Source organism: Trachemys scripta, chromosome 4 (genome assembly GCF_013100865.1).
Source record: "Trachemys scripta elegans isolate TJP31775 chromosome 4, CAS_Tse_1.0, whole genome shotgun sequence".
In the NCBI taxonomy this organism is placed as follows: domain Eukaryota; kingdom Metazoa; phylum Chordata; order Testudines; family Emydidae; genus Trachemys; species Trachemys scripta.
The window spans coordinates 22,391,977-22,412,978 of record NC_048301.1 but is presented as its reverse complement, the minus strand read 5'-3'; the positions used below and the strand labels follow the sequence as shown (position 1 = coordinate 22,412,978).

General features: G+C 42.1%; 1 protein-coding gene across 1 annotated transcript in view; it reads left to right on the top strand.

Annotated features, from left to right (window-relative positions):
- The window catches only part of DYNC1H1 (dynein cytoplasmic 1 heavy chain 1), a gene marked incomplete in the record, with an annotated part of 59,232 nt that overhangs the window by 25,069 nt on the left and 13,161 nt on the right, over positions 1 to 21,002 (top strand). Inside the window, 28 exon segments of the mRNA XM_034767929.1 lie at positions 22 to 198; positions 440 to 550; positions 653 to 772; positions 1,105 to 1,344; positions 2,614 to 2,769; positions 4,522 to 4,635; positions 5,637 to 5,747; positions 5,829 to 6,038; positions 6,606 to 6,752; positions 7,084 to 7,250; positions 8,078 to 8,251; positions 9,096 to 9,261; positions 9,350 to 9,538; positions 9,638 to 9,832; positions 11,560 to 11,842; positions 12,488 to 12,588; positions 13,424 to 13,583; positions 13,979 to 14,223; positions 15,362 to 15,495; positions 16,514 to 16,628; positions 16,788 to 16,949; positions 17,034 to 17,248; positions 17,410 to 17,614; positions 17,790 to 17,963; positions 18,068 to 18,187; positions 18,274 to 18,394; positions 19,754 to 19,949; positions 20,883 to 21,000. Of these exon segments, the coding sequence (XP_034623820.1) occupies positions 22 to 198; positions 440 to 550; positions 653 to 772; positions 1,105 to 1,344; positions 2,614 to 2,769; positions 4,522 to 4,635; positions 5,637 to 5,747; positions 5,829 to 6,038; positions 6,606 to 6,752; positions 7,084 to 7,250; positions 8,078 to 8,251; positions 9,096 to 9,261; positions 9,350 to 9,538; positions 9,638 to 9,832; positions 11,560 to 11,842; positions 12,488 to 12,588; positions 13,424 to 13,583; positions 13,979 to 14,223; positions 15,362 to 15,495; positions 16,514 to 16,628; positions 16,788 to 16,949; positions 17,034 to 17,248; positions 17,410 to 17,614; positions 17,790 to 17,963; positions 18,068 to 18,187; positions 18,274 to 18,394; positions 19,754 to 19,949; positions 20,883 to 21,000 (4,626 nt within the window).

Sequence of the window (21,002 nt, the reverse complement as noted above, 5' to 3'; positions counted from 1 at the left end):
TTTTAATGTACCTGTTAATAGGTATGGCTGCAGTACCAGTGCTTATGGGATATGCAAGCTGAAAACATATATAACCGTCTTGGAGAAGATTTAAATAAGTGGCAAGCCCTCTTAGTTCAGATAAGGAAGGCTAGAGGAACCTTTGACAATGCAGAAACCAGGAAGGAATTTGGACCTGTTATCATAGACTATGGGAAGGTAAGAACCTGAAACTTTCATGCATCTTGTAAAAGTAACCTGTGGAAATAAAGGTTTCAGAGTAGCAAACGTGTTAGTCTGTATCCGCAAAAAGAACAGGAGTACTTGTGGCACGTTAGTCTCTAAGGTGCCACAAGTACTCCTGTTCTTTTTGTGGAAATAAACTTCAGAATGGTCTTATAGAGGTTAAAATGAGACTTCATAACTAATAGTAATACTCAGTAAACTTTCTTGATTGTAGGTACAATTTAAGGTGAACCTGAAATATGACTCTTGGCATAAGGAAGTACTCAGTAAATTTGGCCAAATGCTAGGTCAGAACATGACAGAGTTCCACTCTCAAATTTCTAAGGTAAGAATAGTCCAAACAATGATTCCTTATTACAAAATCAACTTACCACATCCACCTTTAAAATACTGTTGTTTTTTTTGTTTCCTCCCCTCCCCCTAACAGTCCCGTCAAGAGTTGGAGCAGCATTTAGTGGACACTGCTAGTACATCAGATGCAGTGACATTCATCACATATGTACAATCCCTGAAACGTAAAATCAAGCAGTTTGAGAAACAAGTTGAGGTAAGTTGTCACTTTCTTACTAACATCTTGTTTCTGGAAATCCTTAAAAGCTTTTTTACAGCAAGGGGACAATTGATCATGACCAGTCTAAGCCTCCTAAGAGAAACCCTGCCTCTAATTTCCTGTCCTAGTAACTCTTCTAGATAAACACTTTCAAAGCAAGATTCTATAGTGAGCCTTATTGAATTACTTCATACTTCTGAGGGTTCTTTAGGCTGATCTATTGCTGATTTCTCTTTTAAACTTCTGGCTATCTGAATTTCTAATTGAACTTCTAGCTAACAGAGAAATTAAAGTAGGTTACCTTCTAACAATGTTTGTGTGGACTGTAGCTTTACCGCAATGGTCAGCGCTTGCTAGAGAAACAGAGGTTCCAGTTCCCTTCCTCCTGGTTATACATTGACAACATTGAAGGAGAGTGGGGTGCTTTCAATGACATAATGCGTCGCAAGGATTCTGCCATTCAGCAACAAGTAGCAAACTTGCAAATGAAGATCGTTCAAGAGGATCGAGCAGTGGAGAGCCGTACAACTGACCTGCTGACTGACTGGGAGAAAACTAAGCCTGTGACAGTGAGTTTTTTCGTGTCTCTTTGCTGAACTACTATAGAAAGTTAGCATTCTGTAACAAAGAGGTTGTTCAATAAACCCTGAAATAGACTGGGGGGGGGGGCATAGTTGTTACCTTTACAGATTTTTATGCAGAAATGTGAATCCTCTCTAGGGGGTTTCCTAGTGACTTGGCAGAAAGTGTACCTTGTCTTTTGCTCTTGGTTTAAAACTCCAACACTTTACCTGACGTAACTTGCATTTTAAAACAGAAACACCTCTATTGTAATTTGATTTTTACAAATTTAACTAGCAATAAGGAGTGTGTACTCTATAGAGCAGTTGGTGAGAGGAAGAATCTTGCTGAGCCTATGTCTTAAAATAAATGTTACTAGCTAGCGTCTGCTAAAAAATCTCTTCTGCCAAGATGATTCTTTAGACATGTACCCAGGCAAGGGATCAGTAACTCATATACCCAGAGTTAAAGGTCTGCCGGGGAAACTGAAAATTCCTTAAAGCAGAAGAGATTGCATGGTGTCTGATGCTAATCAGAAGTAGTTTCTGTACAGATTTTAAGTGCTAAACCAGGGGTCTCAAACTCACGGGCCATCTGCGGCCCGCGATCCTCCCCAATGTGGCCTGCGGGGCTCCCGCAGTTTTGGGGCTGGGTCTCTCCCTTGGCCCCACCTGCCATCCATAGGCGATTTACAATGGCCCGGGGCCCCGGCAGTGCAGCAGAGTTGAGCGGCATCTGCCTGCTTGCTCCACGTGTCGGCCAGGCCCGCTTTGCGACCCCAGGGTGGGGTGGGGCTTTGCCTCTGCACGCTGCCCCCACCCTGAGCGCCCCTGTGGCCAATGGGGAGCTACGGGGGTGGTGCCTGGGGGAAGCAGTGCGCGGAGACCCCCAGGTAAGCGCCATACCCCTTGGCCCCCTTCCCATATACCCCCTCCTGCCCCCAAACTCCCTCCCAGAACCTGCACCCCCACCCCCTTCCCACCTCCAATTCCCTCCCAGAACCTGCACCCCTCCTCCCTCCCAGAGCCTGCACCCCCATCCCCTCTTTCTCCACCCCCCTCCCCCACCCAAACTTCCTCCCAGATCCTTAGGCAGTTGCGGGTAGAGTTTTTTTTGGGGGGGGGGTCGGGTTCTGGGCAGCATGAGTGACATTATTGACCCGCTGGGAGGATTTAAGGACTGGCCCTGGCCCTAAGGTAAAGTGAGTTTGAGACCCCTATGCTAAACCCTTACTCTTAACATCTGTGCCATGTTGTCCTTCATATGGTTCTTTCTAGGGAAACTTGCGTCCAGAGGAGGCTCTTCAAGCACTTACCGTTTTTGAAGGGAAATTTGGTAGGTTGAAAGATGATCGTGAGAAATGTGCAAAGGCCAAAGAAGCTCTTGAGCTAACAGATACAGGACTACTCAGTGGCAGTGAAGAACGTGTGCAGGTACAAACTGTTTTTTAAAAATCCATGAATTTGGTGTTTGTAAATGGTTCTGGACAGATGACTTCTTGTAGGCAGAAGTCCTTCAATTCATTCATAGAGGAGGCATAGCAGTCAATGGTTCTCCCTTCATGCTGCCCTATCACTGTGCCCTATCCTTAACTGGGATGGTCCATCCTTAGGGGTGAGTAACTCAGTCTCAATACCCATAACTCAAGCCCTTGGCTTTTCCACTGAGACAGCAACCACAGACACTTGAGGGCAGCTTTATATGATGTAGAAATCTGGCCACTAAACTAACTAGAGATGAGACTAAGGGCTTGTCTACACTAGGGGAGGGGGTGATCGATCCAAGATGCGTAGCTGAAGTTGCGTTATATTTGCGTAGCTGAAGTGGAAGTATCTTGGATCGAATTACCTGGGGTCCACACGGCGCGGGATCGATGGCTGCGGCTCCCCCGTCGACTGCGCTACCTCCGCTCACTCTGGTGGAGTTCCGGAGTCGACGGTGAGCGTGTTCAGGGATCGATATATCGCGTCTTAACGAGACGCGATATATCGATCCCGGATAAATCGATTGCTACCCGCCGATACGGCGGGTAGTGAAGACGTACCCTAAGGGCTTATCTACATGACAAGTAGCTTCTAAGTCAGCGGTTCTCAAACTTCAGCGACGCAAGGACCCCCATTTTATGAAAAAATTTCAGGGACCCCCCCCAACCCCACTGCTCAGGCCCTGCCCCCCACTCCACCCTTGCCCCCTCCATTTCCTCCTTCCCTCTGTCATTTGCTCTCCCCCACCCTCACTCACTTTCACCAGGGTCTGGTAGAGTGTTGGGGTGCAGGAGGGGGTGTGGGCTCTGGGAGGGAGTTTGGTTGCGGGAGGGGGTACAGGATGCGGGCTTTGGGAGGGGGTGCAGGTTCTGGGTTGGGGCAGGAGGTTGGGGTGCAGGAGGGGCTGAAGGGTGCAGGTTCCAGCCGGGTGGCACTTACCTTGGGCGGCTCCCGGAAGCAACCAGCATATGTCTCTGGCAGCGGCTCCTAGGCGGAGAGCCAGGGGATCTCTGTGCACTGCCCCTGCCCGCAGGCATCACCCCCGCAGCTCCCATTGGCCGCAGTTCCCAGCAAATGGGAGCTGCCGAGTCAGCGCTCAGGGCCAGGGCAACGCGCGGAGACACCCTGCTCCTCTTCTACTCTTTCGCTGCCTGCCCCCTCCCCTCCCGCCGGAGACCAGAGGGAGCTGCGCAGAGCCAGGGCAGGCAGTGAGTCTGCCTTAGCCCTGCTGTGCCACTGCACTTTTAGTGTCCAAAATCTCCCCGGCTTGGCTTCAGTAGCCTCCAGGAGATAGCACTGTTCCCAGTCCGCGGCCCCCAGTTTGAGAAATGCTGTTCTGAGTCACATTTTGCTAAGCCACACTCCAGGACTGTCACTGCACTGTAGCAGCGTCCACATGAGACGTTACTGCAAGGCAAGTTTGATATACTATAGGCGTTCACTCTTGCGTGCTGTGCAGTAACTTGCCATGGAGACAAGCCCTGACTTAAGCTACTGAGCAGCCAACATATGGTAACTCCTTTTGGGCCACCAGAGATGCGCTAGGCAAGCTCTAGGATCAAGTCTCTGTCCAATTACCAGTACCCTGGCCAAGTTCCTATCCCAATGATTTGTTTAAGAAGTTCTGTCTAACTTAGTGATAATAAGTATCTGTCCTTTCTATATTACTGACCGAAGTTGGATGTATCCCTTGTACTGTAGGTAGCTTTAGAAGAGTTACAAGACCTCAAAGGAGTTTGGTCTGAGCTTTCTAAGGTCTGGGACCAGATTGATCAGATGAAGGAGCAGCCATGGGTTTCAGTACAGCCTCGCAAGGTACGTTTTTAATTCAGTGTATATAGAAATCATAACTACAACTATACTATTAGACTCTTCGCCTTTTAGGTAAAAATACATTTTAAATGCTCTAACAACTTGAAAATGAGTCAGAATATATGGTATGGTGCTTATGTCTCTGGGGTTTTTTGGCATATGAAAAATAGAATTCATTACTGAGAATGCAGCTTCTGTCTTCATCTAACTTGCGGCACTGAGCGGCAGAAATAACTTTTCCTCTTAACTGAAGCTTCAACAGGATAAGGCTTACAAAGCAAAACCTGAAAAATTATCAGGATTGCAGAAACTGCACAACCTTAAATATATTTAATTATAGGCTATATCTGCAGAGGACAAGCATTGATGCTATATCTGTTTCTTGAAATTAAGTTGATCTAAATTAGCACTTTTCTCAAAGACTTGTCCAGCTTCACTGATTAAAAGCTATTGTTCAAGCTGATGCTTCTTGGATACATAAACCTGAAACAAGGCTTCTGCCTCTGATCTGTGAGGGAGAATGTCACAATTTCATGACCACTGTGATCTAGTGTAAAATTACTTCATGCTGTGCTACTCCAATGATCAAGGGATAGACAGAACTAGTTTTGTACCAGTGGTCATGAATTAAGCTTCAAGCAGTATTGTTGACTCCATATAATGTGCTGAGGTGGAATATATCAACAAAAGCCTGGCGAATCTGTTGGAATGATGAGATTTGAGGGGCAATTGAATGTTTTCGTACATCTAGGATTTGGTTTGCCTGCCTTGTTTACAGCTCTATTTATTGTTAGCGAAATTAAATATATGCACAATAGGAAAGCATGATTAATATTATCTAAAGGTGATTCTCCCATTCTTAAAGAACAGTTTAGCAAAATGTTAAGATGACAAACTAAGTAAAACTGATAACTGGTCTAATATTCAGTTTACTAGAGTGATTGTGTTTCTCATAATGTTGCTGGTAGATGAATTCTTTCATGGCTTCTGTATTTTATTGACAGCTTCGACAAAATTTGGACGGCTTACTGAACCAGTTGAAAAACTTCCCCGCTCGTTTGCGGCAGTATGCCTCCTATGAATATGTTCAGAGACTTCTGAAGGGTTACATGAAGGTAAGCTGTATTTAACTTTTTTAATTAGTTATCAAGGGTAAGTGCATCCATTAACTTAATATGTGCTGTCTCCCTTTCTAGATAAACATGTTGGTGATTGAACTGAAATCTGAGGCTCTTAAAGATCGTCACTGGAAGCAGCTGATGAAGAGACTTCATGTGAACTGGGTTGTCTCTGAACTAACCCTGGGACAGATCTGGGATGTTGACTTGCAGAAGAATGAAGCAATTGTGAAAGATGTACTTCTTGTGGCTCAGGGAGAGATGGCTTTGGAAGAGTTCTTGAAACAGGCTAGTATCTATCAATACATATATTAGACCTGTTGTGCAAGAGAGGTTTTAGAGATGTAAATTAATTTGCTGAAAGCTATGTAACAAGTTGGATTTTGGATACCCAGGATGGTGAAAGTGAAATACTTTAGACCTTCACCATATACTTTTAGTTCTAAGTAACTGAGTAAATTTAACACAAAAATTGACACAACATGAAACCCCATAGGTTTAGGGGTTTTATTAAAAGCTTTGCAAGTTTACTGAAGGTACTGTAACTTAAACTTAAAGGTAAATCAAGTAAAATACATAGTACGTTACTATTATAAAACTTCTAAGTAGAATACTGGAAACTGCCTTCTGTAATTTCATTTTATGAGTTCCAATAACTTTAACTCTGACCCATAAGACATTAATTATGAAATCTTCCACCATATGATTCACAGCAATCCATGAAGCTCATGTGCTCTGTAAAAAGATAAGAATCAAGCTCATGTATCTACATTTCTACATTATAGAAAGTAATCTTAATTCTATTACATTTATTTCAGTCAGGAGTTCATAACCTGACTTCTTTTTTTCTTAAAGATAAGAGAAGTGTGGAACACTTATGAACTGGATTTGGTTAACTATCAGAACAAATGTCGTTTGATTCGTGGTTGGGATGATCTCTTCAACAAGGTCAAGGAGCACATTAACAGTGTGTCTGCCATGAAGTTATCACCATACTACAAGGTATAATGTAAAATTACTTTATTTTTCTTTTCAATTGGCTTTGGCTCCCTCCTTGTTTTAGTATTCTTTTCCTAGTGTACATTTGTTCAGCTGGCACTGTGTGCGCCAAATTTGGCAAATAACTTGGTGTATAACTGTAATTATACCTTTTTATAGCTTTAACCAAACTTGCAAAATTATTTCCAATTTAGTTCTTAAACTAACTTGATTAGTGTTATTTGTCCAAATTCTTAAAATCCTGCTGATTTGTAGCTGAAGTGTGTGGGGTTTTTTTTTGTTTTGTTTTGTTTTTTAAGGTAAATTGAATCTTAATGGTTTTTGTAACATTTAGGTGTTTGAAGAAGATGCCCTTAGCTGGGAGGACAAATTGAATCGCATCATGGCACTCTTTGATGTCTGGATAGATGTCCAAAGGCGATGGGTCTATCTGGAGGGGATCTTCACTGGTAGTGCTGATATTAAGCACTTACTGCCTGTTGAAACACAGAGGTTCCAAAGGTACTTACTTTGGATTTGTGTGAAATTCTCAGTTACAGTTCAGGGCAAGTTGCACCATTGACTTTATTCCTCTGCCTGCTGCATGCGCACCCCTTCCAAGTGATAGGTCTGCACTTCTCTCAGTGAATCCTGTGATTCTCCCCCACCTTTTTGTTCTAGTGACCCAGAGCAAAATAGTCTTGTTCACCAGTAGTGTTCTCAGCAGGTCCATCTGGGTTTTGGCCCCTGCTGCAGACTTTGGAAGCCTATGACTAGTATGAGAGTGCAGTGACAGAACAGCTTGTTCATAAGGATAGTTTTCTTTTGGACATAAAAAAAAGGGTTAAAACAATAAAAGACCTGTAGACCTAGAAGTTATCTAGACCTTAGTCTTTCTGTGCAAGTTTAGGTAGCCCTTTTTGTCCCACCTATCATCTAGCATTGGGGTAGGCAGGTAGATTGCACCCTTGCAGTCTCTGCCTGTGTCCAGTCTTCATTTGATGTCTCCCACCCTGAGCTAACAAGCAGTCTCTTATCCATTTCAAAGCCTTTGACCACGTTCAGGACATATGTCCCAGGACAGACGTATGCACCTGGCAGTGGATTTACTGTATGGTCCATTTTTGAGCACTAGCAATTGAGTTAGTCATTGTCTAGTTCTTGGCTACCACGTGGAGTGCTCCAACTAGAATTAATCTTTAGTGTAGCATAAAGCCAGCCACACCATAATACCCACACAATATTAATAAAATTAATAGACATCACCCTTTTTCATGCTCAGTAACTAAACTTGTACTATTGTATCCCTCATTTAATGTGTGCTTAATATTTTTCTTGCTCACTAACAGCATCAGTACTGAATTTCTGGCACTTATGAAAAAAGTATCCAAATCTCCCCTTGTGATGGATGTTCTTAACATCCAAGGTGTACAAAGGTCACTGGAGAGATTAGCAGACTTGCTTGGAAAGATCCAGAAAGCATTGGGAGAATATCTGGAGAGGGAGAGATCCTCCTTTCCTCGGTAAGGAATTTCATCTCCTCAACCAATTGTGCTGGAATAAACTCTAATGTGAATTGTTAGTTTGCACAGTAGTGCCTAAGTACTTCCTTTTATTGTGTTCTGCTAGCAACCTTCTAGTGCATAGGCAGACATCAAAACATGAATGCTTTAGAATCATAAAAAATAAAGGGTGAACAATTTAGACATTTTATGGCCCCATTTCCTGGGAAGTGACAAACTTCAATTTCTTTGTGGGTCACTTGTGATTAGTTACTTAAATGGCATAATTTGAATATAAATATTGCTTAATAGGCTGTTTCACCTGGTACTGAATAATGAAATTCTCAAATTAGTTTTGTTTCATTAAACTAAATGAGCCCTTGGGAATCTCTTTAACTAAATACCAAAGCTTAAGAACTGGTGTCATTCTGTATTTGAATCATGTTGCATTCTGTTTCACCTTCAATTCTCAGTAGTATGGGATGTCCTTGGATTGCAGATTTTAAACCTAACCTCCACGTCCAACATGTGTTCAGAGCGGGAGCTTTGCTGTCTCATAATCTTTCAATACTTGGCATTTATCTGCTAATGAGGTGTTAAAGTGGGAAGAAAACTCTATCTAGACTACAATGGTGCAGAGAATAAGCCCTCATGTATTTTTACTATGAGCTAGCAGAAGTATGGAGGAAAGGAATTACACAGCATTGCACAAACTAGCAGACATTTCCCCAGTTTATTAAGGGTTATAGTGGGTTCAAGTAACTATATTAATTCTTGGCCTTCAATTAATTTAAAAAAAAAAAAAAATTCTTTGACCTCAGTGGTCAGTTGTTTTAAAAAGCTTTAACCTTATCTCTAATACTAGGTTCTACTTCGTTGGTGATGAGGACTTGCTCGAAATCATAGGAAACAGCAAGAATGTAGCTAAGCTCCAGAAACATTTCAAGAAAATGTTTGCTGGAGTTTCTAGCATCATCCTGAATGAAGATAACACTGTTGTTCTGGGGATCTCATCACGAGAAGGAGAGGAGGTAGAGCTGCGTCTTTGGGGTTTTTTGCAAACTTACAAACCTGGTCTAAATTAAAACTAAAATTACACTTAAATTTTAATTGTTTCAGGTGCTGTTCAAAACACCTGTGTCTATCACAGAACATCCTAAGATCAATGAGTGGCTCACACTTGTTGAAAAAGAAATGAGGGTCACACTGGCAAAGCTGCTAGCTGAGTCTGTTACTGAAGTAGAAATCTTTGGTAAAGCAACTTCAATTGATCCAGTTCTCTATATTTCTTGGATTGACAAATATCAGGTATCCATCTTATTCACCTTTGTCTAAGCAAACTATATAATACACTTTTGTGGGAGGAACAACTTGTAGCAAAAATCTAACTGTATTTTAAATGTTCAGGCCCAGCTTGTTGTCCTGTCAGCCCAAATTGCATGGTCAGAGAATGTGGAATCTGCTCTGAATGGCATGGGTGGTGATGGAGACAGCAGTCCTCTGCACTCTGTGCTGGCTAATGTTGAAGTCACGCTGAACGTGTTAGCAGACTCTGTCTTGATGGAACAGCCACCTCTCCGCAGAAGGAAATTGGAACACTTGGTAAGTAATACTCTCCTCCCCATCCTCAAGTAGTCATTCGGTCTCTTACAAAATTTAAACACAATCTGTCCATCTTCAAATCATGAAACTGACACCTAGGGAAAACTAAAATATTCCCATCAAGCTTTCTTGAGGAACAGCTGTTTCTGTAGATATTACATATGCCTGACTTGAAATAACATTTTAAACTTAAATGTCAGTGTAGCATAAGATTCTGAAGAATTATTTAGTGAATAGAAACAACTCTTGGAATATACCACCCAATCTCGTATTCTGAGAGTAGATAGATTTATAAATCTACAGTTTATATTAACTTTTATCATCTATGTATGTACTTGGCTCCAGTAACCGTAGTGTCTGAGCTCCTTCAGCTGTTTAAAAATACAAACAACGTATAAGACAAATAGCTTAATTTAAAACTTCGGTGTTTGTGTGAGGGGCTGTCATAGGCATGTGAAGAACTTTTTGAAGAAAGAAAAGCTAAACTGAACGTTTTCTGCATTTAGCTAGGAAAGTCTTAAGTTATCACTTCTTGCCCACTGAATTCATAGCATAACTCCAGCTCCTCCTAAGAAGCTCTACTTTCCACCAGATGAGTGCAACTGACAATCTGTCCTGTTATTCAAAGGCTCCCATAAAATAAACCTTGACCTAAACTTCTAATTGGGGAACAAGTGTAGAGTGCAAAGCCACAGAATGGTGTTTGTGGCAGTCTGTGCTGCCAAGAAACTAGAGTGCTGTGTTTTGTACAAGTTGGAGCTTTCACATGGGGTGTGGCTTCACTGATAGACATGACTTGCAATATTCAAATCTATGGACCTTCAGCCTTACCATGTCAAAGTCTGTACTGATGGAATGAGCTGCCAATTTCTGTCCTATTGCAGATGAAAGTTGACATTTTTTGTGTCTTGGGCATCCAAAAAGATTGAAGGCTAGTGATTAAACTAGTCTGAGGGGAAGGTGCCCTCCATAGTGGAGTCTTGGAGGAAGGAATTTTTTTGGAAACATTTCGCTTTATCTACCGGCATCTCAGTCTTGGCTGGGTTTAGCTCTAGTCAGATACGCTTCATTCAGCTGCTGATTCCAGCTTCTGAAAGCTGGGAATGGAGACGTAGAGCTCAGTTTTGGTCTGTAACTGCTGGGATTTCAGCCTATAGTGTGTGAGCAATTCTCTTGGTGGCTTTATATAGACTTTGAATAACTTGTGCAGAGGATTAAAACTTGTGGGACCTCAGAGGTGAGCGCTCTTTGGGGTATGGTGGGGAGGGATGTAGAAACACGGTCCATCTACAGCACTTGGGGTTTCTTAGAGGAAAATGTGAGCTGGTTTAAGGGCACTCTCATTCATCATTACAGCTTCTTGGAGGCAGACAAGAATATTTGGTAATTAACAGTATCTGGTGCCAGAGAGGTGTAGCAGGATGAGTATGGATGTGCTTCCTTTCTCTGCTTGTGGACAGAAAAAGGTTGTCCATAAGGATAGTTCTTGTGGTTTCAGAACCATGCCTTGGCCTGAAGCTTGACTGGGAGGGATCCTGCATCTACAGACTTTCTTTACTAGCTCCTCTTTTCTGCAAGCTAGAGGATGGATATTAGATGATGCCTTCTAGCACCGAGCAATGGCTTTTCATAAACTGAAGTGCAGTGAGATGCAGTAAAACTGTTAGTTTCATTAGAGTGCATGGTCTTTTTTCATGGTGGTTGCTAATGAGATGCTTGTTCTCCAGATTACAGAGTTAGTGCACCAAAGAGATGTTACAAGATCACTGATCAAAAGTAAGATTGACAACTCCAAATCCTTTGAGTGGCTCAGCCAGATGCGATTCTACTTTGACCCAAAACAGACAGATGTGTTGCAACAGCTGTCCATTCAGATGGCAAATGCCAAATTCAACTATGGCTTTGAGTATCTTGGTGTTCAGGATAAACTAGTTCAGACTCCTCTTACTGACCGCTGTTACCTGACAATGACGCAAGCCTTGGAGGCAAGACTTGGAGGCTCACCTTTTGGTAAGTTTGTACTGATTCCATATGTGTTTTCTGTTAAAGGTAAAGACTAATGTTCATCAGCTATAAAATTAATAAAGTAACTTCCATAGTTGAGACTCCAATTTTGAAAAATGAGCAACGCTTAGGCTAGGTCTATATTTAAAATATAAATATTATTATTATAGGTATATCTCCATATAAATATCTCACAGAATTGGAAGGGACCCCAAAAGGTCATGGAGTCCAGCCCTCTGCCTTCACTAGCAGGACCAAGTACTGATTTCGCCCCAGACCCCCTAAGTGGCCCCCTCAAGGATTGAACTCACAACCCTGGGTTTTAGCAGGCCAATGCTCAAACCACTGAGCTATCCCTCCCCTACTTAGGGTAGATCTGCACTGCTGTAATCGATGCAGCAGGTGTCGATTTAGCAGGTCTGTTGAAGTCTCTCCCACTTATTTGTGTACTCCACCTCCCTGAGAAGAGATGCTCTCTCGCCGACACAGTGTAGACTAAGCTACATTGACTTCAGTTACGTTATTCAAGTAGTGTAGCTTGGGCTGACTTACCGCGGTACTGTAGCCCAGCCCGTAGACTCTAGATGTTAATATTATCAGTTTAGTGCCTAGGAGGAGACTAATGTTCTTTTTATCCCACTCTAAAAATAGGTCCTGCTGGTACTGGTAAAACAGAATCTGTAAAGGCCCTTGGACACCAGCTTGGCCGCTTTGTTCTGGTTTTCAACTGTGATGAAACATTTGACTTCCAGGTATAGTGTCTTTCATTTAACATCAGAACATTCTTCATTTTAAGTTAAGATCTCCATTAATATGCCATTTCAGCTTGTAGATTTCAAAAAATGTTTGAAAGCTTGTTCCTGTATCTGGTAAAATAGATTCTGGTTACCTTACTGTGCAGCTTCATTGGTCCTCACCACCACCTAAAGCAGAATTGGGTTAGAAGCTCCCTGCTCTGCTTTTAGACAGTAATTTTAGCAAGGGAAAATCTGAACTCCAAGCTTTAGGAAAGTAACTTAAAATATTTTCAAATTACAGTCTTCCATTACCATCCTGCAGTCATACTGTGGGACCAACTGAAGTACACCTACTTTAGTGGAAATCAAGTAGGTTTAATTGGCTGACTCCTAACGTATATGTTGCTGCACATACTCCTTATCTCAATGGACTTCCTGATACATTGCAGCATCGGAACTACTTTTAAATTCTGCTGCAGATTTAGGAATGTGCTTGCAGAGATTTTAGAATAATTAAGTGACAGACTTCCCTAAAGAGGAGTGGAAGTTGCTTAGTAGTGCCTTATACATTCTAAAACATGGAAGCTGGCATTCAAAAACAGAAACATCTGAGAAGCAAGAGTGGAGTGGTGGGTAAAGAAGTAGTTGTTTCTGTTGAAAGCATAAAGATTTTCAGCATAAATGTACACACACATTAAATAGGGGGTTAATCTATGTAACCACAATCCTATCCAGTCTACACCTGTTCCACTGTGTACAGGGAAGAATAACCAAGGTAACTTCCAGTGTGTGTGTGTGTGTGTGTGTGTAAAGCTGATCTATTTTTTTTTTTTTTTTCCTCTGCCTACAGGCAATGGGACGCATCTTTGTGGGGCTTTGTCAAGTGGGCGCCTGGGGCTGCTTTGATGAGTTCAATAGACTTGAGGAGCGCATGCTTTCGGCTGTTTCTCAGCAGGTTCAATGCATCCAGGAAGCCTTGCGAGAACATTGCAATCCAAACTATGACAAGAGTATGCAATTCTTTTCATTGCTAATGGTTTTGTATAGCTTTTCTGGCAAAAGAATGCCCTCACTTGCATGTCTGAAATAGGTCCTTTTGAGAAATTTTCTTGATCAATTACTCCCACATTGGCCAAGGTTGTGTGGTTGTTTTTTTTATTTTATTTTATTGGAAAATGTAATTTAAACATGAAAGCTACTTCTTTTAAATGTTTAAACTGATATGTAGTCACTTTCAACATTGTGTAACTAGTGTAGAGGTAGAAAAAATGTTTGGCTAGTTGTACCATAAACAAAACTATACAGGATACTAAAAGTGCAGTTTCAACTACTGTAGTTGATAGCTGATTTGACTGAGACAAAATCAACTGTAACTAAAAATACTTTGTGTGTGAACTACTTCTAGCTTCTGCACCTATTACTTGTGAGCTGCTGAATAAACAAGTTAAAGTGAGCCCAGACATGGCTATCTTCATCACCATGAATCCTGGTTATGCGGGTAGATCAAATCTTCCAGACAACTTGAAGAAGCTGTTCCGTAGTTTGGCGATGACAAAGCCAGACCGCCAGCTGATTGCCCAGGTCATGTTGTACTCCCAGGGTTTCCGTACTGCTGAAGTGCTTGCCAATAAGATTGTCCCATTCTTCAAGTAAGTAACAGTCACTTAAACAAGTGTGGCCCAAACCATTAAAAGATCACTTGTGTACTTAAATCTGGAACTTAAAATGGCTCTGTAGCTAGNAAGTGGTGTTATTCAGATCATTGCATAACTTGATCTGAGGTATGACCCAAGGTGGTATGATTGTGCAGTACAAGCATACTCAATCTTGTATCTGGCTATATGCTTTCAGAACAATAAATGCCTATAGTCTACTCATAACGAACAATAATGTCTGATCAATAAACTGTTCATAGCCGTAGATTTCTCCCCCCCGCACCCAATCCTTTATATGGCTTCAACTGTTGCAGCTGACTTCAAGAAACAATTGTGTAATGCTAATATGTGATTGTAAAGCTTGTCGCTCTGAATGTTTTAGGGTTTGCTTTTCAGCGTCCAAGCAGGTATTCATAAATCTACTTCTGTGCCTGCTGGCTAAATGTGCTCCTGTCTGTTTAGACTTAACATACATGCACCCAGTGTATTAGGAAACATACCTCAAACCAGTTGAGCCATATGTGTATTCAAATCAGGAATTTGCAGTGATGGTAAAAGTGCCAAGGAGGAGCACAAATACCTATCTACCTGGGAACTTTTTGGCACTTATGGAATATACTGACTTGTATTGCCTCTGAAAGTAAGCAGTAGATCATTTTAAATGCCTTATGTGGCTCTGCAGACACAATGCACAAATAGAAAATGCATCAGATTTAAGTGCAACATCTGAACTGGTGTGTAAACTAGTTTATCAACATAAAGTGAAAGTCTGAACTATGCTGCTAAGAGGCACAGCACAGAACTCCTAGCCAAGGGGGAGTGAGGTGGGGACTAAGGTAGCTTTGAGCCTTAATTGGTTACCTAAATTGTGCAAGCTAGTTCCCATGTGGCTGCAGAAATTCTGGGCAGTACTGCTGCCATGGCATGTGATGTTACAGGCCCTACCCGTGGCACATGCTACATCAGAGTCTGAGGGGTGTCCCTGTGGCTGTCATCCTCAATTCTTGAGTTGGGAATTTGTCACTCCAGCCCCTTTATCCAGCACAGAGGGGTCAGCAGGGTTAGAATCTCTCCCTTAGTCTTAAATTCTAGTCTTAGATCTTTTGCTTACATATTGGCCTCCTTTATTCTAGGATTATATCCCAGTGGATCAGGAAGAGCTGAGAGACTATGTAAAAGCCAGGCTGAAAGTGTTTTATGAAGAAGAACTTGATGTGCCACTAGTGCTGTTCAATGAAGTTTTGGATCATGTGCTAAGAATTGACCGGTAAGCTGAATTTCCAACTCCTGGGTTTGTCTAGTTTGAATTATAAAACAAATCTGTATTCAGACTAGTCCAGAATGGAGCACCAGTTTGTCTGGTGTTCTACTTGGGAGAGGCATTCTGTAAAGGGGGCACTGCAAGGCTAGAATTGTAGTAGCAGACTGAGAAATATTGCCAATAGTCACTTCAGTGTGCCCCCGAACCAGTCACAGTACTAGAAAAAATACAGGTTAAGGAAAGGAGGTTTGGAAATGTGGTTAGGGTGACCAGATGACAGAGGTCAAATATTGGGACGCGGGGGGGGAACGGAGCAAAAAAAAAAAACAAGTGGGCAGCGGAACAAAACAAAACAACAACAAAAACTGCCGGAGCACAGGAAAAACTGAGAACCCACCGGCAGCTCCACACCCCGCCCCCCACCAGCTTGCCTCCGCTCCGTCTCCACCTCCCCCCTTGGGGAGGGAGGGGGGCAGCACGCAGAGACCCCCTCCCTGCCAGAGGGACCTGCCAGGGGGCCAGGTGAATCCCAGGCAGTGCTAGCCTTACTGGAGCAGCTCCCAGGGAGCATCCAGCAAGCAGGTCCTGTCCCTCTGGCACCTAAGGTCGCTTGGGTTGGGGGGGGGGGGGCTTGCTGCCGGCACCTACAAGTCCCCCCGCCCCTGCAGCACACAGTGGAGACCTCCTCGCCGTCTCTGTGTGTGCCTGGGGAGTGGGGCTGCAGCACTTGGCAGGCTCCTGCCGGCCGGCGGGCAGGCAGGCGCTGGGAGTTCAGCTGAGCTGCCTCAGGGCCCAAGAAGAAGAGGTGAGCGGCGCCAGCAGTGCCGGCTTACGTCCTCCACCAGACGCTCCCCCGATATCTGGACAAAAGTGCGTCCTGACCAATGTAAGGTCGGGACGCGGGACAAGTCCCCTAAAATCGGGACTGTCCCGATAAAATCGAGACGTCTGGTCACCATAAATGTGGTAGCTAATTCACAATTTATCAAGCAATAAACTTACTTGAAGTACCAATCTCTTTCAGAATCTTCCGCCAGCCTCAGGGTCACTTGCTTCTCATTGGAGTTAGTGGAGCAGGGAAAACGACTCTCTCGCGATTTGTGGCTTGGATGAATGGTTTAAGTGTTTACCAAATAAAGGTTGGTTTAGTTCTATCACTCAACAAAAAAATTGACTGTTAAAGCTTGCAGTTGTCTTGCAGATATTTTATCTTTGGTAAGATAAATGTATAAACGTAAGTCATTGTTTGGGACGATAAGGGCTAAAAAAGATCAGTAACTATTGCTAAATCTTTATAGGTTCATAGGAAATACACAGGTGAAGACTTTGATGAAGATCTGAGAACCGTCTTAAGACGTTCTGGCTGCAAGAATGAGAAAATAGCATTTATAATGGATGAGTCAAATGTACTGGATTCTGGATTCCTGGAGAGAATGAATACTCTTCTGGCCAATGGAGAGGTAACTTGAGTAAATCTGTGTAAAGTGGCAGCTATGCAGGGAAAATCAAGCCTTTAAGAAAAATATGCTTATTTCCTGGATTAGGTTCCTGGTCTCTTTGAAGGAGATGAATATGCCACCCTTATGACTCAATGTAAAGAGGGAGCACAGAAAGAAGGTTTAATGCTAGATTCACATGAAGAACTGTACAAATGGTTCACCAGTCAAGTTATTCGCAATCTCCATGTTGTGTTCACCATGAACCCATCTTCTGAGGGCCTGAAGGACAGAGCAGCTACTTCTCCAGCTCTCTTCAACAGGTAACTTACTTATTCTGTTTGGGAGCTAACCAACAACAAAGTATCTTAACACTTCAGGTCTGTCTGGTTTTTTTTGTTTGTTTTTAATTAAGAATATTGTTAATACCCTCTTGAAAAAAGAAATTTTGGAGGTTTTAATGTAAGTTTTGACCTGTCTGCAGGTGTGTCTTGAACTGGTTTGGAGACTGGTCAACTGAAGCACTGTACCAAGTTGGCAAAGAGTTTACAAGCAAAATGGATCTTGAGAAGCCAAACTACATTGTGCCAGACTATATGCCAGTTGTGTATGAGAAATTACCACAACCGCCATCACATAGGGAAGCTATTGTAAATAGCTGTGTATTTGTTCATCAGACCCTTCATCAGGTGTGTTCTGCCATGCTACTCAGATCTCTAATGTCATGTTCTAGTGGACTGACACAAGTTCAGTACAACAGTGTTGCTGCTGTGACAGTTTTGAGTTTAGGAATATATAATCTAGATTTTTTTTTTAATCTTTTACATAAAAAAACTTTTGACAAAATCCTTTTCCTTTGGAAAGGCTAACGCTCGTCTAGCAAAACGGGGAGGCAGAACTATGGCTATCACACCACGTCACTATTTGGACTTCATCAACCATTATGCCAACTTGTTCAATGAGAAAAGGAGTGAGCTGGAGGAACAGCAGATGCATTTGAATGTTGGTCTTAGAAAGATCAAGGAAACTGTTGACCAGGTACATACCTTTAAACTTTGCTTTTTAATATAAAATTAGAGCTATTAAAACATTTTAAAACTGAGTTTAGTCTGTACAGACTCTAATCTTACCATTCATGTCAGGTGGAAGAACTGCGTAGGGACTTGAGAATAAAGAGCCAGGAGTTGGAAGTAAAGAATGCAGCAGCTAATGACAAGCTGAAAAAAATGGTGAAGGATCAGCAAGAAGCCGAGAAGAAAAAGGTGAAATCAAAGCTTTCTTTACCCTTTGTACATGAACAATATATTTTAGAAATAATATCTTACAGGTTGCACAATCTTTCTCTTAGGTTATGAGCCAAGACATTCAAGAGCAGCTCCACAAACAGCAAGCAGTAATTGCAGATAAGCAAATGAGTGTGAAGGAGGATCTAGACAAAGTCGAACCTGCTGTCATTGAAGCTCAGAATGGTAAGTCAACACTGACAAATAACTACAGCATTCCTTCCTTTAGGGCAGGGGTCGGCAACCTTTCAGAAGTGGTGTGCCGAGTCTTCATTTATTCACTCTAATTCTAATTTAAGGTTTCGCATGCCAGTAATACATTTTAACATTTTTAGAAGGTCTTTTTCTATAAGTCTATAATATATAACTAAACTGTTGTATGTAAAGTAAATAAGGTTTTTAAAATGATTAAGAAGCTTCATTTAAAATTAAATTAAAATGCATAGCGCCCTGGACCAGTAGCCAGGACACGGACAGTGAGTGCCACTGAAAATCAGCTCGCGTGCCGCCTTCAGCACGCATACCATAGGTTGCCTACCCCTGCTTTAGGGGTTTGCAGCTGGTCCAAAGGCTCTTGAAGTCATTGGGAGTACTTCCATTTGCTTCTGTGAACTTTGGGTCCATCGCTTTATCAGAAGTATCTTTAATCTTTAGTGTGGAAGTAGGAGAAATTAAAATAATTCACTTACCACTACTGAGCTTCCAAAATTCCCATTATTACTACTGTAGACTTGCATTCTAAGCAGTATTTTTATTAAACTTTAAGCAATAAACTGTCTTAATGGTTCACTGTTTTTTGCCAAACTTTGCTAGATTTACTTACTATCTTTCAGTATACCAGGCCACGTTAGAATAGGAACTCCTGAAACAGGAGTAGGTCAACAAACGCCAGGAAATTTCTGGTGTGCAGTAGTATGGTCCACATAGTCAGTCTACAGCACGCTAGCTTGCTGTGCACTTACACCCCAGCTTGTTGCTCACTGTTTTCTAGACAAACCCCTAACGTGTTCTGTTTCTGCTGCTGCTGCCTCTTAAGAGATAGCAGTGTCCAGTTCATGGAATTAGTGATTTAATAAACGCTACATAAGTATCGTGAATGGAAATACTACCTACAACTTATTTACTCAAGACTTCGTTACAATGGCTTATCAGTGGGTTGCATAAGAGGAGGAAGGACTTCTAACTCACTATTTGCCTAGGTATACAGTCGCTCACTGCAGAGGCACAGCCTAATTTTTAGGCTCCTTAACTTGTGAACTCAGCATAGCTGCCACGTGCAAACTCTCGCACTTGTAGTAGTACTTGGAGGCTTCTGATAGTTCAGCTTGCGCTCTCACATGAGAATACTGGTGGAGAGTTTTCAAAATGTGGAAAGCATTTGGTTTTTACAAGAGAGATTTAATTCATTTTAGATATGACCTGAAGCTTAAAAATCTCTCAACAATGTCAATGAAGATTTGCTAATTCCTGTTTCTTCTTCCTTTATTCTCCCCAATCAAAACTCTTTCTTTCTCCTGCTCGATCTGGCTTAACTACTGTGATTAGCTGTAAAATCAATAAAAAAGCAGCATCTGGTAGAGGTCCGTTCTATGGCCAACCCACCTGGAGCAGTGAAGCTAGCACTAGAGTCCATCTGTCTACTATTGGGTGAAAGTACAACTGACTGGAAACAGATACGTTCCATCATTATGAGGGAAAACTTCATTCCAACTATTGTAAACTTTTCTGCTGAGGAGATCAGGTGAATAACTGCAGGTACCGAGCTACTCCTGGGAATAGAAAGAAATTGTTCAAGATTTTCACGATAGAAATCTTACTAGTAGTCACAATTGGTGATATTAGGGTTTGGTTTCTACCTCACAAAAAGCAGAATTCATCTCATATGCGTATGCAGAATCTCCACCTTTTATGCGGAGAACAAAATATCAAACTCTATCAGGGAGAAGATGTGCATCTCGGAGCTAAATTTTTCTCTTAAAATAAATTTTAAAATAAAGTCTGAGTAGCACATACTTCCATTAGAGCACTGGGGTATAGACTATTCCCAGTAACTGAACTTAAATTTCTTTCATTATTTCCCAGCAGTAGCCTTAAATCCCTGATTGTTGCATGCTGAATACTTTTTTCATCCCCTTAATAGCTGTGAGCTCTATAAGGAAGCAGCATCTTGTTGAAGTAAGAGCAATGGCCAACCCTCCTGCTGCAGTAAAACTGGCTTTATAATCAATCTGTCTCTTGTTGGGTGAGGAGACAAATGACTAGAGAAAAACAGACCAGTTATTCTCAGATAATTTCATCAGCAGCATTGTCAACTTTAATACTGACGATCTAAGGCAGTGGTTCTCACTTTTGTACTGGTGACCCTTTTCACATAGCAAGCCTCTGAGTGTGACACCCCCCCCCCCCATAAATTAAAAAACTTTTTTATATTTAACACCATTATGAAAGCTGGAGGCAAAGCAGGGTTTGGGGTGGAGGTTGATAGCTTGTGACACCCCATGTAATAACCTTGCGACCCCCTAAGGGGTCCCGACCTCCAGTTTGAGAACCACTGATAAGATACTGGTTTTAGTTTATCTACTGTAGTAAAGGGGCAACTTCCTCTCAGTAACTCTGCGCTGAGAGATTCAACACTTGCACACATGCTGTGTCAAACATAACTCTTCTTTTGCAGTGATTCCATCCGGGAAAAGATGAAGAAGAATTATATGTCAAATCCAAGTTACAATTATGAAATCGTAAACCGAGCATCCTTAGCATGTGGTCCCATGGTAAAATGGGCAATTGCACAGGT